The 17,281-nt window shown below is 38.0% G+C and overlaps 1 protein-coding gene across 4 annotated transcripts; it reads right to left on the bottom strand.

Annotated features, from left to right (window-relative positions):
* Window positions 1-508: 508 nt before the first annotated feature.
* stard3 (StAR-related lipid transfer (START) domain containing 3) lies at window positions 509-16,106 on the bottom strand. 4 transcript variants are annotated; one of them, XM_039739641.1, is made up of 19 exons: window positions 15,968-16,103; window positions 14,676-14,801; window positions 14,425-14,503; window positions 14,096-14,325; window positions 11,791-11,868; window positions 11,221-11,298; window positions 11,068-11,121; window positions 7,896-8,013; window positions 7,384-7,485; window positions 7,240-7,298; window positions 7,011-7,103; window positions 5,371-5,433; window positions 5,170-5,265; window positions 4,898-4,977; window positions 4,708-4,812; window positions 4,523-4,616; window positions 4,336-4,422; window positions 1,496-1,573; window positions 509-527 (listed from the first exon to the last, which is right to left on the bottom strand). In XM_039739641.1, exons 4-19 carry the CDS (start codon window positions 14,306-14,308, stop codon window positions 516-518), a joined length of 1,410 nt encoding a protein of 469 aa, XP_039595575.1. In that variant the 5' UTR covers window positions 14,309-14,325; window positions 14,425-14,503; window positions 14,676-14,801; window positions 15,968-16,103; the 3' UTR covers window positions 509-515. The 4 variants fall into 4 exon arrangements, with proteins under 4 accessions (XP_039595575.1, XP_039595573.1, XP_039595574.1 ...); XM_039739639.1 differs by lacking the exon at window positions 509-527 and having other exon boundaries at window positions 1,460-1,573; window positions 15,968-16,106; XM_039739640.1 differs by lacking the exons at window positions 509-527; window positions 15,968-16,103 and adding an exon at window positions 15,801-15,961 and having other exon boundaries at window positions 1,460-1,573.
* Between the last annotated feature and the right edge of the window lie 1,175 nt (window positions 16,107-17,281).

Here is a 17,281-nt window from a genome sequence, read left to right as displayed (position 1 = left end):
AGGTTTTCATTCTGACCATCTTCTTCATTAATGACCAGTTTTTGCTGCTAATTAACTTCTTTTGCCTTTGTTTTAATTAACTTGACTCAGACCCCTTAGTTCTTTTTCCTTAATGAGGAGCCAAACAATAATGAGACACAAAACAAGCTGCCACATCGTCAGCTAACCACGTTATCTGAACATAGAGAGGTGATGGTCTCGGTAAGGTTGATCTCTCAAGTCACCAAAACATCTTGACGGTGTTCTTAAAAAAAAAAAAAGGAAAAAAAAAAAAAGAAAATCAACAGTTTTGGAAATGTGTGCTGTGGCAGAATGAGAGCAACAACAAGCCGTGGAATTAAGTAATTGGTTTAATTAACAGCAAGAATCGACTTCTCAGTAAAGAACTGGTTGGAGTGAAATTAGCAGGAGTTTGAAGCCCCAGTTTAGCTGGTCATCTGTTGGCTCGTTCCACATCTCATTTCTGTTTGGCTGCCATTTAATGAAGAAAGGAATCAATTCAGAGGGCTGAATCCTTAAAAACAGGGCTATTAAAATGAAGTGAAAAACAAGTTAATTAGCAGTAAAAATTGGTCACTGATTAGGGAAAGGGTTAGAATGAAAACTTGCAGCCACTGCGGCCCTCCAGGCCCGGAGTTCGACACCCGTGCTCTACAAGTTATTTGTATATTTAGGATGTGTAGACCATATGCAGTGTCCTCTAGGGGGCAGCCATGTGTACAGGGGTCTATTTGGATGCTCTGCTGCATCATCTAGTGCAGTTACTGGGACGTCCATTTTCTAGATAAGCTTGTGCAGAGGTAAAGCTGCTGCAGGCAGCACTTGGTTGTGAGATGGGAACCAGCTCTGCATCTGGTCACCCAAATATGCCCATCTTTGGGTAGTGGGTGGGAACTACTGTACAGCACCTGATGAAAATCAAAGCCAACATGTAAATTTTACATACAGTAGATCTTCCCCATGCCACCTGCAACTTGAAATAGAGGCATTCTCATTCTATTATGACAGAGGTCTCCATTCCCTGAGGAGGCACAGAGCACAGCCAGCCCCGCTACACAGTAACAGGAATCTGGTGAAGAAGGTCACCTCCATTAAGTTCCTGGGAGATTACATTCCTGACAGCAAACGCTCTGAGGTTAGGAGCAGGTGCTGATACAGCACATTGCCACATCCACCCCATGACAAACCAATTTAGGATCCACAGATTAGGACCCGAGTGCAGCCATACAACGGGTGACACCTCAGCACCCCACACTAGTTCAGATGGAGTGGAACAGTGTGAGGTTTTTTATGGCGGCTGGAGTGCCAATTCTGCCACCAATCCCCAGGTTTTGCCCTGCAGGGTGGAGGGCCTACTTGCAGGGCTGGATGCAGATTAATGTCACACCCAGGACGAAGCAATTGCAGGCTAAGTGTCTTGCTCAAGAGCCCAATGGAGTAGTCATTTACAGGAGTTGAACCGGTAACCTTCAGATTAGCAGTGCAGATTCCCTACCTCAGAGCCACCACTCCGCTCAAACACTGTGGTGGTAGTCAAAAAGTCCCAGCAGTGACTGCATTGCCTGAGACATCTCTGGAAAATGGAAATAAAAGAGAAGCTGCTGTTGACTTTCTACAACTCAACCATCAAGAGTATTTTAGCATAATGCATTGCAACACAGTATGCTGGATGTCCAGCAACAGACAGGAAAGCTCTGCAGAGGGTTATATCCACGGCAGAGAAAATCACTGGCTGCTCCGTGTCCTTCCTGGAAGATGTCTCCAGTGCCCAATGTCTCCTCAGAGCCATAAAATTCATTAAAGACTTCCCATCTTGGCCACTCACTGTTCACACTACTGCCCTCTGGCAGGAGGCACAAGAGCATTAAAAGTAAAACAAAATGATTTGCTGACAGTTTCTGACCTTGGGCCATTTCAATTTTAAATGTTAAGAACTTACAAAACTGTTTTTTTTTCCTCTCCATTGTATGGCTGCACTTGGATCTCAATCTGTGTAGCTTGCCGTGTGTGTGGTGGATGCGACAATGCGTTGTAACCACTGCCTGCTCCCAACATCTCTCTCTGTCCAGTATTCAGGATTACTTTCATGAGTAATAATTTCCTGTCCCATATTTATTTATGTTTGGTATTTGTCATAGGATGTGTTTTTTTACATTATTTGTTCATTATTGTTTAATGTATTGGTACAATGACAAATAAAGGCTTCCTTTCTTCCTTCATTGTCAAGCAGCTCCCTTGAGAGATACAAGCCCAGCTTCCAAACACTCCAATTACTTCAGGGAGATGATTTGGACTGAATATAACACAAGAATTCTTGTCACTTACGAAATTCAACACAATTTTTGTTTTCACATGTATAGCACAAATGTCAAATAAAAAAAAAGGTAAAAGATGACCGTAAACAAGAGTTTTAACAGACGGATATTAACAGACAAAAATAGATATGATGATCTCTGGCTGATAGTGAACTCAACTGTACATTTCAAGAGAAGACCCCGATCTGTTTAAAGTCAAAATTATCCGTGTTTCACAATGGCATTCCTCTCTTGCCTGAATCCCGCTTTTTTCATTTTATAAATTAACTCTGGACATCTTCCATTTAATACAACGAATTAACCTCTCTATTAAGGCAATGTGGATGCACCACATGGCCTCTACAAAACTACACCCCAACACTATTTTAAATGAAAGGGTTAGACTCAGCCCTCTAACCAGTTTTTTTAATTGTTTCTTCTGACAAGAGCTCAAAGCTTTGCAGTAGTGGATGCCCCTGGTTTACTGCTGTGGACTCACCATGAAGAACGTCAGCTTGCAGATTTGCACGACGGGTAGTTGTGAACCCACAACATCTGGCTCAGAAGTGGTCACTTTACAGCGTGAGAACAGGAGAACTCCTTTAGTCAGTGGCGCATAAACTGTTTCTGGTCATTGTGAGTGGAACACTTCCTGGAGATGTCCGCCCTGACCTTTTCTGCATAATACTGGCACGACAACTGGACATGAAGAGGTGTAATAAAATAAAAACAAAATCTACTTTTACAAATATCTCATCTTACAGATTTTGCATGTCTTGTCATCTATGCCATGTCTTTGCACTGCATTTGTCACTGTACACCTGAAATAACTGGCATGTAATGTTTTGCGGTTTCATAGTTATAACTCAGTTTGGCACAGATAAGTTACGACAACATAAAAGACCAAGCAATGAGACTGACAGACAGAATTATCATTGTCATTATTAGCATTATCAGTATAAACAAAAACAAAAATTCCAAGAAGTCAGTATGCAAAACAGCAGCACAACAAAATTTCCAAACACTCTCCATTTTGGTTTCTTTTTCTCAATATTAACAGCAGTGTGAGTGATCATTTGAAATTGTCACCTCAGAAAAAAAACTAATCTGAATTAAACAAGCAAATGTGTAAAACTGACCTGCCTCCCCTTCTCCAAAAATTAAGATATCCCAAGGCAAGCATTCTCAAATTAGCTAGAAGAATTTATGAGATCAAGCACAATGCCAGCTCTGGAACTACACAGGTAGCAGCAAGCCTGCTTGCTGCTCTTGGTGGTCCCCACCCTGACCGATTTCATTTGAATTCAAACCAGTTACAGATCATAGGCTGCATGATAATTAGCTCCTGGTTTAAACAGAATAAAGTTTCAGTATATTGGAAGCACAACAAAGGCCACCAAATATCATTGTGTTCATTTTTAAACATGAAGCACTGACCCTAAGAAGCAAAGTATGCTAAGATGAACGTTGGGTCCACGAAATGCGATTGCCTGAACCGATAAGCCAAGTCTTTGCTTTGATAAAACCAGACTGTAGACAAGGATATAACTGGAAAGCAAGTTTGAGTCTCGGTTACCTCAAAGTGAGTAAAATAAGTAAAGGGACCAGAAGGATGGGGAACAAAGCAAATGGTTAGAATTACAAGAATCAACAATGACCATAATGCTAATTTCTGCTCAGCACTCATATCCACCAAAGAAAAGAAATCTTCAGATACACTTGTCACAGAGCATCCCAGTCTCAAAGGGAGCCTGTCAGTTTGTAAAGCTGCCATCAGTGTTTGTGTTACTTTTTGTCTTTGCAAGCAGGCACATTGAGAACAAGTAAGCAATTTGAGATTGGTACTAGACAGGTCCAACATGGGTCTAATGCTGATGCAGCCATCCCCAAAACATTCACTCGACTAGCCGCAGTGGGCTGTATTCTTTAACCAGTGCCTATGAAACATCCCTGATCTTTTCTGTAGGCAGAGCTGTAAGTGGAAGTAATTAATTTCCTACTCCAGAGCAGGAGGAGGACAAACCAACACATGTGTTCAAACCTCGCTCACTCGCTTTCGTAGGTGTGATAAAAACTCAAACATGGTCGCCGCTAAACTTTGGTGAATGAGGTATCGTGGTAGACGGCCCTATTAGGGAGAAAAAAAAAATGCATACATTAGTTTGATGACAGAAAGCAGAAATTATACACATGCAATCCACAGAGGGCAAAGGTATCAATAAACTTGCCTTAAGGTCAGTATTGAGAATCCATATGAAAGTGCACACTGAAGGATTGCTACTGGATTTTAAAACCACAAAACCACCTGGGCCATTCTCACCCCTGAAAAAGAAAATTACACCAAAATTCACAAAAAACGGAACATCACAAAGGTTTGAGTAAAGCAGCTGTGCGCCATGTTTTATGCAATTACCTGATGTAGCGACTCTGTGGAGGCTTCATGTCATGATTGGTGGAGATTCCAGCAGAAACATATCTGTCTCTCTTCCGCTCGATTCGGCGTACATTCACAAAGTCCCTGAGAATGAAAAAGTGTAAATAATGAGCTTTACCTTGACTGTGGCTGCATTGACACCACAAATATTGCTGCATAAGAGATCTACCTTGGTGACACAACACCCCCTGCTGCTCCAGCAGATACATCGTGAGAGATGAGGGTATTATCATCCACCCTCTGTAGAATCTGTAGGTAAAGACATACATAACTCATCTCAGACAGGAAAAGAAGTGGATAAACAATTTAAATCAAATTTTAAATTATGAAATGATTGAGCCACCTCTATAATTCCTCCCTCTTTTTCCCTTAAATCATTGTTAAATGAACAAGCAGCTTTATGCAAACACTTTTAAAAAAAAAAAAAAAAGAGTAAGGGACCTGGCAAGCAGAAATAGTACGATTCCACTGAACCATTTTCTCAGGCTGGAGAATGACCTCTTGGTAAATCAGCTCAGCTGGACACTGCATAAAAGCCTGTGAAATATGGAAAGCAGAAATGAAGCCACAACATTGATAGAATCCTACAAATTTGCTCGGACCCACGTGAAGATACCTCAAAGCTTTCTGATTTTCTAGTACCTTAAGGATAAAGGTCTTCCCATGGCAAGGGATCTCCAGGGTGTACACAGCATCGCCAAGCTCCTGTGTTGATAAAGAAAGAGGCACTAAGATGACAACATTCACTTCTGCACTGCTTGGATGGCTACTTGCCTTCTAAACCTTTTATAAGCTAATGCTGTCATCTCAGAAATATGTATCAAGTATAACAGAAGAACCCAAGCTAAAAATGATCATATGACGACATCTGTTCCACAACCTAATGAGCATTTAGGCAAGTCTCCTCTTCTGCTACACTAGGCACAAAAAAGACACAACATTCATACTGCTTTAAACATATGTCAAAATAACTTAAAACTGATGTTCACAATTTCGGGGAAGCCACAGAGGCTGCTGGTTTTTATTCTAGCTACCTACTGCTGATAACTCAAAACAGCTTTTTTGGGATTTATTTTGATTCACTTTCTTGCTAAGATACATAACACTTAATAGCTTATTTTAGTCTTAATGGCTACATATAGTTTTTATTTGTTTATAAATTAACTTAATCTGACACCAACTAAAAAACAGAATAGTTCACCTGATGATTTGGTCCCATTTACACCTATGTTTTCATCAAAAAGTATTCAGTTTAATAAAATACACTAAGTTGTCAGTTGATTAGGTACACCACCTACCTGGCAGCATGTTGTACTTCCTTTAACCTTCACAACACACTGAATCTATCTGGTCATGGATTCGACAAGATGCTGGATGTGTTGTTCAGGAATATTTTACCATGCAGAACTGACTGTGTTGCCATTGGCAGCAAACTGGATGGCTGCACAGTCTTTTTGCAAACAGTCCTTTCCAACTCATCCCAAAAATGACTGAGATCAGTGAATATGCAGGCCACTGAGGCAAAGAAAAATTGCTGTCATGTTCCTGGAACTATCTGCCTTGTGGCATGATGCATTATCATGAAACAAATATCTCTCAGAGAGGGGATAAACTAGCCATGATGAGAAGGACATGGTCAGCAGCAATGTTCAGGTATGCCTTTCCAATTAGACGTACTTCAGTGGGTATGCAGGGCCTTTATGTGTGCAAAGATAACATTCCCCATATCATTACACTGCCGCTACAGGCCAATACTATTGACACTAGAAAGGATGGCATTAAGGAAATGCTGCATCTGACATGCCTAGCACCAACTCTCATGCCACATTCAAAGGTCTCTCATTTTGCTCATATAATGAAGTGAATGCTAAATGATGCTATAAGCTCTGGTCTGCCTAATTTATACTGCAAACTGCTATTATGAGATGTATTATTTGTTGAATTACAGACTTTTTGTAAAGGTGGGTGTACCTAATAACTGGCAAATCAGTGTATTTGGATAAGAAATAAGAAAGGAAAAGGGACTAAGAAAATTAATCCTGTGCTCTGGAGAATCTTCTCTGAAAAAAACACAATATTACAAATAAATGATATGGTACAACTGGGACACTAACAAGCTATGGAATTTAATTACAAGTTTCTCTAACAGAAAGGATTTGCAACACATTAAGAAAATTGTTGGGACAAAAGCACATAGCCACTGTGGCTGTACACAACCAAGACTGTGAACTTCTGATTTAAAAAAATAAAATTAAATTAAAAAAATATATACAAGTTCCTACATTGTTTTTCTCAAACTTCCAATTGTTTTCCTGTGCCAGAATCTGGTCAACCACAGCCATCGCCTCTCTGCCCTGTCGCACATATTCCTTCTCCTGCAAAATGAAAGACATCTTAGCTACAATTCCTCCCTTTCTTCACAAATTGTTAAGGCCTTCAAAAACATCTGATATTTTAGCCTGAAGCAAAAAAGTCTGAACTATAGGTCACATTAAAGACCACTTTACCAACCTGTAAGGTTATAGCTCTGCGGCCATTAACTTCCTCTTCCAGGTCCTCTTCGTCTGATCCTACCAAAAAAAAAAAAAAATCTGATACAGTGCCAGAATGATATGGGAAGCACTTGGTAACAAGTAATAGAGAAGGCAAGTGTACCTGCAAAGGACTCTGGAGGTGAATAGAATTGCCCTTCAGACAGGGCACTTGGCCGAAGAAAGGGTGTATGCTCTGTTGCTGCCTTTACTGCTGCTAGATAGACTGGTAAAGGTTAAAGGAGACACGGTTTAGAAAAAACAAGAACAGAAAAATATTTCTTTAAACAAGTCTTTAAAATTATAAATGGTGACCTGTGGTACATCTGTAGGCTCACCACAGCCCTGAGTGAAAATATAATCCCTTTACATTATAACAACTTTCTTACACAGCCACTCATAAGGCCCATAATTAATTATGCAACTCAATTCTAATCTGTTATATTTTCCTAAAGAGCGAACACTCTGTAATATGCTGGTTCTACTTTGCATTTCAGCACAGCTTTTATAGCTTTATAAAGGAGGAAACACTTTTTTTTTTTTAATTATTCTTTAAGAAAAATCTAAAGCAGACATGCATGCTTCTATATTTTATGTAAATGTTGAAACGTTGGACCATCTTCCACCACTACTCACCTCTTTCATCTTCTGCTTCCTGTGTTAGCACTTTGAAGTCTAGAAACCACGTCTCCAACCAGGCAATGACAAAGGAAGTTATGGGTAGCACATACCCAAATGCATTTTCAGAAAGCAGCTGATGGAACAGGTAGAAAATACACAAACATAAATGGATTTCTTTTGAACACTCAGACCTGATTTATGTGTGACTAAAAGCATTATGCGCCATGCATGTATGAGGACAAACATCTCTAAACAGAAAAGTTTGGCTGCCCTCTGCAGGAGCATTCTCAACACTGAAAAATACATGCAGCAGATAAAAGAAACTAAACCAGTGGTTCTCAGAATCATTTCTGGGGATCCCATGTGGCTGCATACTTTTGGTCCAACAGTTTTGCAATCAGTGAATCATTTTACCTCTAACTGATCTCATTTAATTCACTGTTTCTTTTCTTTCTCTTCCTTTATTCCATATTTAGAAATCACAAATTAGATTTTTACATTTAAGATGTTTAGAAATATTTTCATTTTTGTCATAGTATTTAATGTTTAACTCTCTTTCATGGTTTCCTCATTAATTTGCCCTTTTTTGTGTATAACCTTGGTTAATAACAATTAAAGATGAGCTGTATAGCCACCCAGGTAAATAACACTAAATGCAGAAAGGCTACAAACTGCCTCAGCGTCAGACACACTAACATGCTCATTAGCAAATGTAAGGATTAAATAATTAGAACACCCGGAAAAGCTGAATGAAAATGATGATGACCATCTTAAATAACAAGATAAAAACACACAAACAAAAAAAAAATCAAAAAACAAAAATCTCACACTAACACACACACACACACACACACACAGAGTAAACCTGAAGTCACACTGGTTCATTATTACAAAGCTTAAGAGCGGAGATGGAACAAAAATCTACTCAAGGAGAACGACTACTACGCAGACATAAAATTTACTAAACTAGAAGTGCCTTATATGGAAACAACTCAAGTAAACTTAAAAAGTAGGCTTGGAAAAAAAAAATCTTATGTAGAATTTAGTGAGTTTAGAAAGAAAAAAAAGTCAAATTAAATTAGTAAATACCCTCAAATATCTATGAAGTGCACTGGAATGTATAAGCAGAGTACAAGTAGTAATAAAACAGATTTTAATTTATCGAAAGACATTAATGATATAGGGCAGCACAGTGTTAGTAGTCAGGGTTCACATCCATGGTCTCTCCAGGTGAACTGGCTTCCACCCAAAGACATACAGGTCTGGTGGAGGTCTGCTAAATTCGCCCTACTGTGTGTGACTCTGTTCACTCTGTGATGGACTGGTGGCCTGTCCAGACATTGTTCTTGTCTTGTGTGTTATGGTTGCTGGATTAGGTTCCAGAGCCCCCTACAAATCTACTCAGGATTATGCAGGTTTAAAAAATGGTATGATATTAACTATACAGAGTGCATAATGTGTGAGAGTGTGTGTATGCACCCTATATGGCAATTACATTTCAAAAAAATTTGTACATGTCTACAAAAGAATTGTAGGAAAAAATAAAAGCACACAGAAACCTTATTGATCAACTTGTAATTAATAATGTACACTTCTAGTAAAAATGCACCATGAAAGGCTGGAGCTATGAACTTGTCATTACAATTCACAGTATGGAACATTTTGCCGTAATCAAACATTCTGCAAGTGTCCATGATCATACACAGAAAACTTTGCTAAATATTACAAACTAACAAATGCAAACTGCATACATTTAGGAAATGATGTAGTGCAAATGTGCCTCACATACATACTAAACACTGAAAGGGAATATTTATTTGAAATTGATGCTGCAGGTTATCTCAGCTTACCCTGTTGGACAACTGGGCACCAATGAAGACTGGTGAGATAAACTCCTGCATAGATTGTTCAATGACTACTGCTGCTACCCAGTCTCTGCAAGTGTTGTTTAACATGTTTCTATATTTACAAACAACTGCAGCCTCCTCAGGCTGGTTAGAAGAACAAAAAATAAATTTCAAAAACATATACCAATTAAAACATGTGATATGGTGTATTGTTGCTGGTACTGACTGTACCATCTTAGTTTATTTTTTCCAAAAAGACTGAATATCAGTGAGCCAGTGCACTTGGAAAGAGGGGGCACAATCAATGGCTCATGTATCCCTGTCACTGGCCAAAATACTATTTGACATGGATTATAACAACTGAAAAGGATGACACTTAATTTAATCCATAATCATATGACTGATCACTTTCTGTGCGGTTTTGGAGGAGCTAAAGGCTGACATATGTGGCTTAGAATGAAAATACTTGTTACGCTTTAAAATGACACTTTGGAGAAAACGTGTAAAGCAGACAATTTATTCACATACTGTAAATAATATGATAGGACTGTGGTACCATTGAGACAATCTTGCACCAACCGGCATATATTTTCTGCTATTTCGAAATCCAATAAATAACCTCTAGTGAGATGTGGCTTTGGTGCTTGTGACAGCAGCACTGGAAAACCTTACGTAGTCTGTTGGATGGTGTATGCACAAATGACTATGTGAGGTTGTCATCTCTGAATATTTAGCAAAAAAATAAAACCTTCCTAGTTAGTCACCAAATAACTATTTAAATCATTCGCTTCTGAATATGCTTTGAAGTCGACGTATTGCCAAATAGGCAAGCCCGATTTTTTTCTTAGCCACCCATTCACCCATCTGTCTTCTAAATTAAATTTTGTATCTTATCACCATGCATGGTTAACGAGGACACCCTGTGGCCAAATTTAAAATTTCAGGAATTGCAGAAAAACGTTGGCCTAAGTCTATGGAAGATAAAGAGAAAACTGCAGGTTATTTACTAAAATACTTTGCGCATCCAGATCATTGAACCTATGATCACAACCAATAAAATTTCTGCATGCAGGTTTTATTTTATGTGGCCACTACAAACTCAGTTGTACTTTGTAATGGTGCACCTTGAAAAACGTACCAAAACAGGAGCATTACTAAATATACTCTTTAAATAGAGTAAAAGTATTTGCCTTTAAAAATACTTTAAAAACTACAATTCCATAAATAATCAACTGAAGTACAGTAATGAAGGTAAATGTAAGTTGTTATTTTCCACTAATGTCTGAAAACCACTGCTATAGTTTAAACACATAGAAATTGGTATACATGTATCCACTTACATTGGACTGGATGACCTTCACAATGAGGAAAGCACTGGTTAATAGTGTGGTGATCTAAAAATAGATGACAAACATTAGCTTTATTGGGCTGTACATCCTCAATGCCGAAAAAGGGTAAAATAATTTCAAAGAAGGATACATTTTAATTCTTACCGCAATGACCCACCAGTGGCGCAACCGAAGCATGGCATATGCAATCTGTAGGCATAGGAACCGCACAACAGCAAGTAACTGTAATGTAGGGGGAAAAAAAAATTACTACATACTGAGACAAGGTTTTAGGAACTCCTGATACTTAACATTGTAACAGAGGCGTGTTCAGCTTGTAAGACAGTAGACATGGCTATGAAAAATGTATCATAACAAATAACTAACCTGCTATTTATCTACACATTTGTACAACATCAAATGATCTCTAAAACATAATGAGGAACTGTCTTGGAGTGTGTGAAAATGTGCTTCCTGATTTTACTTCACTTCTGATTTTATAAGTGTGCATTTTTTAAAAGTGGTCATTTAAAAAATATATTTATTTCAAAAGGACATGCATATGAGGTTATATAAGTATATAATTTACTTTTGACAAAGTATATACAGTATTTGATACTTTAAAGGACTTGTCATGACCAGAATAATTGATTTTACACAAATATGTATTGGCATCAGTAAGGAACAGAGAAAACATAAAACACAAAAATTAACAAGAAAATACTCAATACTTACAAATATGTCAAAAAAAGATGTCTTGAAGTCATATTTCACTACTTCTTTTGTGAGACTTTCCCCGATGCTACCCTTAATCTTAAAAAAAAAAAAAAAAAACTTCTGACTCAAGTGTTTCACAATTTGAAATGGCTAATTACCTCCAGGGAGGCATGGTGGTACAGTGGTAGCGCTGCTGCCTCGGAGTTAGGAGACCTGGGTTCGCTTCCCGGGTCCTCACTGCGTGGAGTTTCCTCTGGGTGCTCCGGTTTCCTCCCACAGTCCAAAGACATGCAGGTTAGGTGCATTGGCAATTCTAAATTGTCCCTAGTGTATGTGTGCTTGGTGTGTATGCCGGGCTGGCGCCTTGCCCAGGTTTTGTTCCCTGCCTTGCACCCTGTGTTGGCTTGGATTGGCTCCAGCAGAACCCCCACCCCCCCGTTAGAATATAGCGGGTTGGACAATGGATAATTACCTCCATAAAAGGGGAATAACACATGCTCAATCCTGGAAACAAATTACTTCCTCATTGTCCCAAGTTTGATGCCATTTCTCACACTAGTTATAAATTACAAGATGTTGAATGTATATATTTACAATTATTCATTCTGGCTGCTGTTTTAATTCTAAGTCTCTGAAATCAAGTGTATAGTCACGATTATTTTCACATGTAACACTGACAGTAAAATTGGCACAATGATCAGGGGATGATAAGTGAACAGGAAACCTTCATGCACAAAAGCTCTTAAAATTACCATAACATGCAGAGCAGGTATTTAATTACTCAATCTTTGCCTTAATCGAAAGTTTGACATAATACACGTTGGTGAAGCAAAAATATTGGGTAGCGGCAACCTCCGCACATTTATCAGGGTTCACGTCTTCCTTATGTTAAGCTGTTCAAGTTGGTGATATGGCAGAAAGGAAAAGAACAGGGGTAACATTTGCTGAACATGAAGCACATTGCTGAGGCTACTCATAGGTGGAAGAAGAACAGCAATGCAATCTGCTGGGAATAAGGACAGGGAAAACAAAATGCACTCGTGACAGAGACAGACAAATGTGTATGCTAACTGACCTATGCCCCTGATCTCACAACACAGTGATTGTTACTATCGCAAAATACTTTGCCACTTACTGTAATGGTGCAAAAGGGAACTCTGGCAGCAACATCCCTTGACAGTCAAGCCAAACACATGAATACAGAACCATTGCACAGTTAGTACGTACTAAGGCTCATTGACATGCCACACATACTCCACACTACAGAATTCAAGAATGACAATGCCAGAGAAATGTCAACAAATGAGGCGAATGCTCAAAATTTCTGTGCAAATGCCAATGTTGCTATTATATCCTTACAGCAATGTTTGGTTGGGGGAACTACTTTCAAAAGATGGATCTGCAATGAGTTCACAGTGGAGCGATATTTTTTCATACTGAAAACAAAACAAAGTGTGTCCAAAATGGCAGTGTTCAGCTTGCTCTATATGAGCCACCTTTACATGAGGACCAAATGTCTGTGTATTTTGTAGTTGGTACAATTTTCTTTAAACAAAAATGATTTTGTACATCATACTCAAATCAAACATACCTGAAATATAAACATAGTTGAGAAACTGAAAGGTAGAAGAATCAAACATGAAGCAGCAAAAATCCAAGATGTATATATTAGGACACCTTTATTTGTTAATTGAATTTCATGGCTGCTTAGTCAAGGTGTGAACACCAAGCTTTTAATCCTGGCTAAAAAGGTTTCTATTTAGTGAAACTGAGCACATGATTGCTTTGTAGAAAATAGGAAAAGGATGGAGGACAGATCCATCATTTCACTTTGTCCAATTTTCAGGCATTCTTCCAACACCTAACCTTGCAAAAACAACTACCACATTTTTTTTTTTTAACAGTCATGCTAGTCACCTACGCATAATCACTAGAATGTCTTATAACTGGAAATCGTACATTAATGGTGATGTATCTTACACAAGTCTCCTGCAATGCTCTGCAGTCTTGATCTAATATAGGCCAAGCTTCTTGACAGTCATATTTGGTTTAGTCTGGGAGATTACTGGATTGAGCAATTCTGGATACTGATTCTGCTTTTTTTTTTTTTTGCAGGGTTTGCATGCATGTGTGAAATGGTTTTAATTTGATTGGTTTCTAAACAGAAAAGAAAACACTTTAGGTCAAAATTCATCATCAGATGCTGACTACAGGCAATAATTTGCTCATCTTTAGCAAACCTCTTCTAATGTAACAACAATCCCAAACCTGCTTAATCGAATTCAGGGTCACAGGGTGTTCCAAATAAAGTCAACAAACTCACATTAAGCTCAATGATCCATAGGAGCGAGATAAAGAGCAAGTCAAAGGTAACAAACAGGCAGAACGTTCGTCGCACATCGGAGATAGTCTTCCGCTCCCCTGGTACAAAGTACTGTGGGGGCAGGGACAGCGATGTTGTGTAGGAGGCATTGAGAGAAGCAATGGTGGGAAGACTGCGCTCTAGCAGCCCATTCTCCACGTCATTTGGCATCATCAATCTAACACTCTTGACTGTAAAGAAGAGAGAGAGAAAATGCTTAATTAAAGCTTAGGCATGAGTTGGCATAGAAACACATGTGAAATACAAATAAAGACAACAGTCTGGCATACTTATTAAAGAGTGCTGGTCCCAATCTTAATAATGCTTCGACTCAGCTTTCTCTTCTATTAAAGCTGTCCATGAGTGAGGCTAGAAGGGAAAACATGAAATCATAACATTGAACAAAGTGTTATTGTGAGGCAACTGTGGTGAGGTCCAGGCAGATAAGTTACACAAATAAAAGAAAAATTATATAGACGCAGGTATACTGTAGGAAAATACACTGTTTGTATTACAAAAATATTCACACGCCATCACTTACTTTGCTTTCCTCTGATAATGGTGATTACAGGATCATACAAATTTGACAATGGTGGTCTATGATATATACAGATAGGGGCTACCCATTTTCAAGACCGTCCTTGGTGGATACACTGCGGGTTTGCACCTAAGTGAAAACAGTCAGTTGAGACAGGTATGGTAAGACACCAATTTATAAGATCATCAAAAAAATAAATAAATCACTAATAACTAACAAAGAGACATTGGTTTTAAATTTCTCAGTAGTCTATTCTCTTCAATTCCACCCGGGGGAGTAAATGCGAACATTAATTTTATTTTAAATCTTTTCATTTTTATTACTATTTAATTTAATATTGTTTCTTTGTATCAGTATACTGCTGCTGGATTATGTGAATTTCCCCTTGGGATTAATAAAGTATCTATCTATCTATCTATTCTATTAAACACTAAATGGACATATATATATATATATATATAAAAAAAGATACCAACTCAAATTGTCCCTTTTGTAATTCAAGCACAGAAACTGCTTTACGTTTACTTTAGATCTGTTCCTACACTAAAGTATTTTGGAACGACTTGTTTGTCAAAAGAGAGACTGCTGAAGATTTCTCTTTATTTTTAAGGATATCCTATAGAATAAGTATTTTATTATAACGGCAAAATTTTATATTCATAAATCTAACTTTACAAAATAGAAACATTTGTTTCTCGTATTCGAAGGTGAAGTTAAATGGTATGTTAAAACCATTTCAACTTCCTATGGTTGTAAATCTTTAAAAACTATTAGTATTTGTAAAGTTTTTCTTTTTATAAAATATTCTCTAATGCACACCTGACAATTTGCTGATTTTTTTTTGTTCTCTAATACTGTATTTTTAACGTTTATATCATAACAAAGATAAAAAACAATTAACAAACACGGAAAGTAGAATACGGCAGGTCATTCGCTTAAATACACAAGTACGATTTGGAAAATAAAATATAACAAATCAACACTATTTTATATATGACTGATCTAAAATGTATTTAACAAAACGACTGTGTGTCTGACGCCGCACTCGCCTTCAATCTTCCGAAATCTCCGTCCAACTTCGTCTCGTGAACCGCTATATACAAATCATCAACAGAAACACAAACTCACCTAACAACACTTCCTTGCCGCTATTTATAAAATATTTTGAATTAAAATGACCATCGTTGAACTGGTCTCGGTCACCTTTTTGGCTTTGTACTTCTTTTAAAAAAAAAATAAAAAAGTCGCTCACACTCCCAGCTTAAAGAACAAGCAAAAGCAAAAGCAAAACTCACCGGGTTGCTGCTGCTGCGGAGGATTTGGTTTGCGGTTCCGGGAAGTCACCTGATCCGGAATGAATCTGCAAGCTTCCAGGTCACAAAGGCGAGCGTCTGCGCAGGCGTCACCACAAGACGGGAAAGCTGAAGGCTTACGGAGGATCGTGGAAAGTGTTGTTGGGGACCGTTTTGTAAAGTTTAAAAGAGAAAGCAACCAAACTAGTTTATTTAATTATATTAGAGAAGCCCACAAAATCAATATATTCACAATGAAGGTGTTTTGCGTGGAATCAGGATATATTTTCTCAGGGGAAAGGAAGTAGGTGAAGCGTATCGAGAACAGCAGAATGAAATTAAAATACACAAAACAGTGAAAGTACTTCTTTCGGCTGCTCCCATTTATTGGTCGCCACAAGGGATCACCCTTCTCCATCTATCTCTGTCTTTTATAATTTTCTGCATCACTTGGTGTCCTCCCTCACCAAGAAGTAATGCACAGAATTTGCTTTTTTATTTTTATTTTTTACATGTGAGCAAGCGGGTAGCCTGCTAGCGTCTTCAAATGGCACATAGCAACACAAGTTGAACCCTGGTCAGCACACTTTTTCTTATTCTACTTACACCGCACTCTTTGTCACATGTTCCCTGAAACGATTGAATCTGGGTCTTTGTCCATCACTTCCTTGAATTGAGAATTCAGTGTTTTTGCCTGTGCAGGAACGTTTTGTATCCCTTGATGTATTGAAGGCATAAAAGCTGAACTAATGGCTTAACTTTCGAGAAGAGGCTGAGTTAAGTCCTTAATAATATAATACATTTAATTTATAAACCACCTTTACTGTGCCCAAGGCACTTCACAGTGTCTCAGAAAGAAACTGTAGGTATATGTAACATCTATATATACAGTATATATATATATATATATATATATATATATATATATATATATATATATATATATATATATATATATATATAAATCCAATGTCTGTCTGCTTTTCACGAGAGAACTACTTAACGGATTTAGATCAGGGTTTTTTTTTCTATAATTTGCTTGAACATTTTGGGACCTCTCATCGCAGTCTCATACGCAAAGAATTAAATAGAATAAAACACAATAAACCAGAATAAAATGCTAAATTCAATACTAAAAGAAAATCCTTGCAGATAACATCATTTGTGATATAACTAACACACACACACACACACATATTATCCTGAGCATCTGGACAGAGAAGAAGACTGAAAGAGGGGGGCAGAATGTCAGGTTAAGTTAAAAACCTTCCTGAACAGATGAGTTTGAAGTTGTTTTTTAAAGGAATGAATGAAGTC

This window comes from Polypterus senegalus, chromosome 17 (assembly GCF_016835505.1).
Source record: "Polypterus senegalus isolate Bchr_013 chromosome 17, ASM1683550v1, whole genome shotgun sequence".
Taxonomy (NCBI): Eukaryota; Metazoa; Chordata; class Cladistia; order Polypteriformes; family Polypteridae; genus Polypterus; species Polypterus senegalus.
The sequence above is the reverse complement of the archived record's forward strand: the minus strand, read 5'-3'. Positions and strand labels throughout refer to the sequence as shown.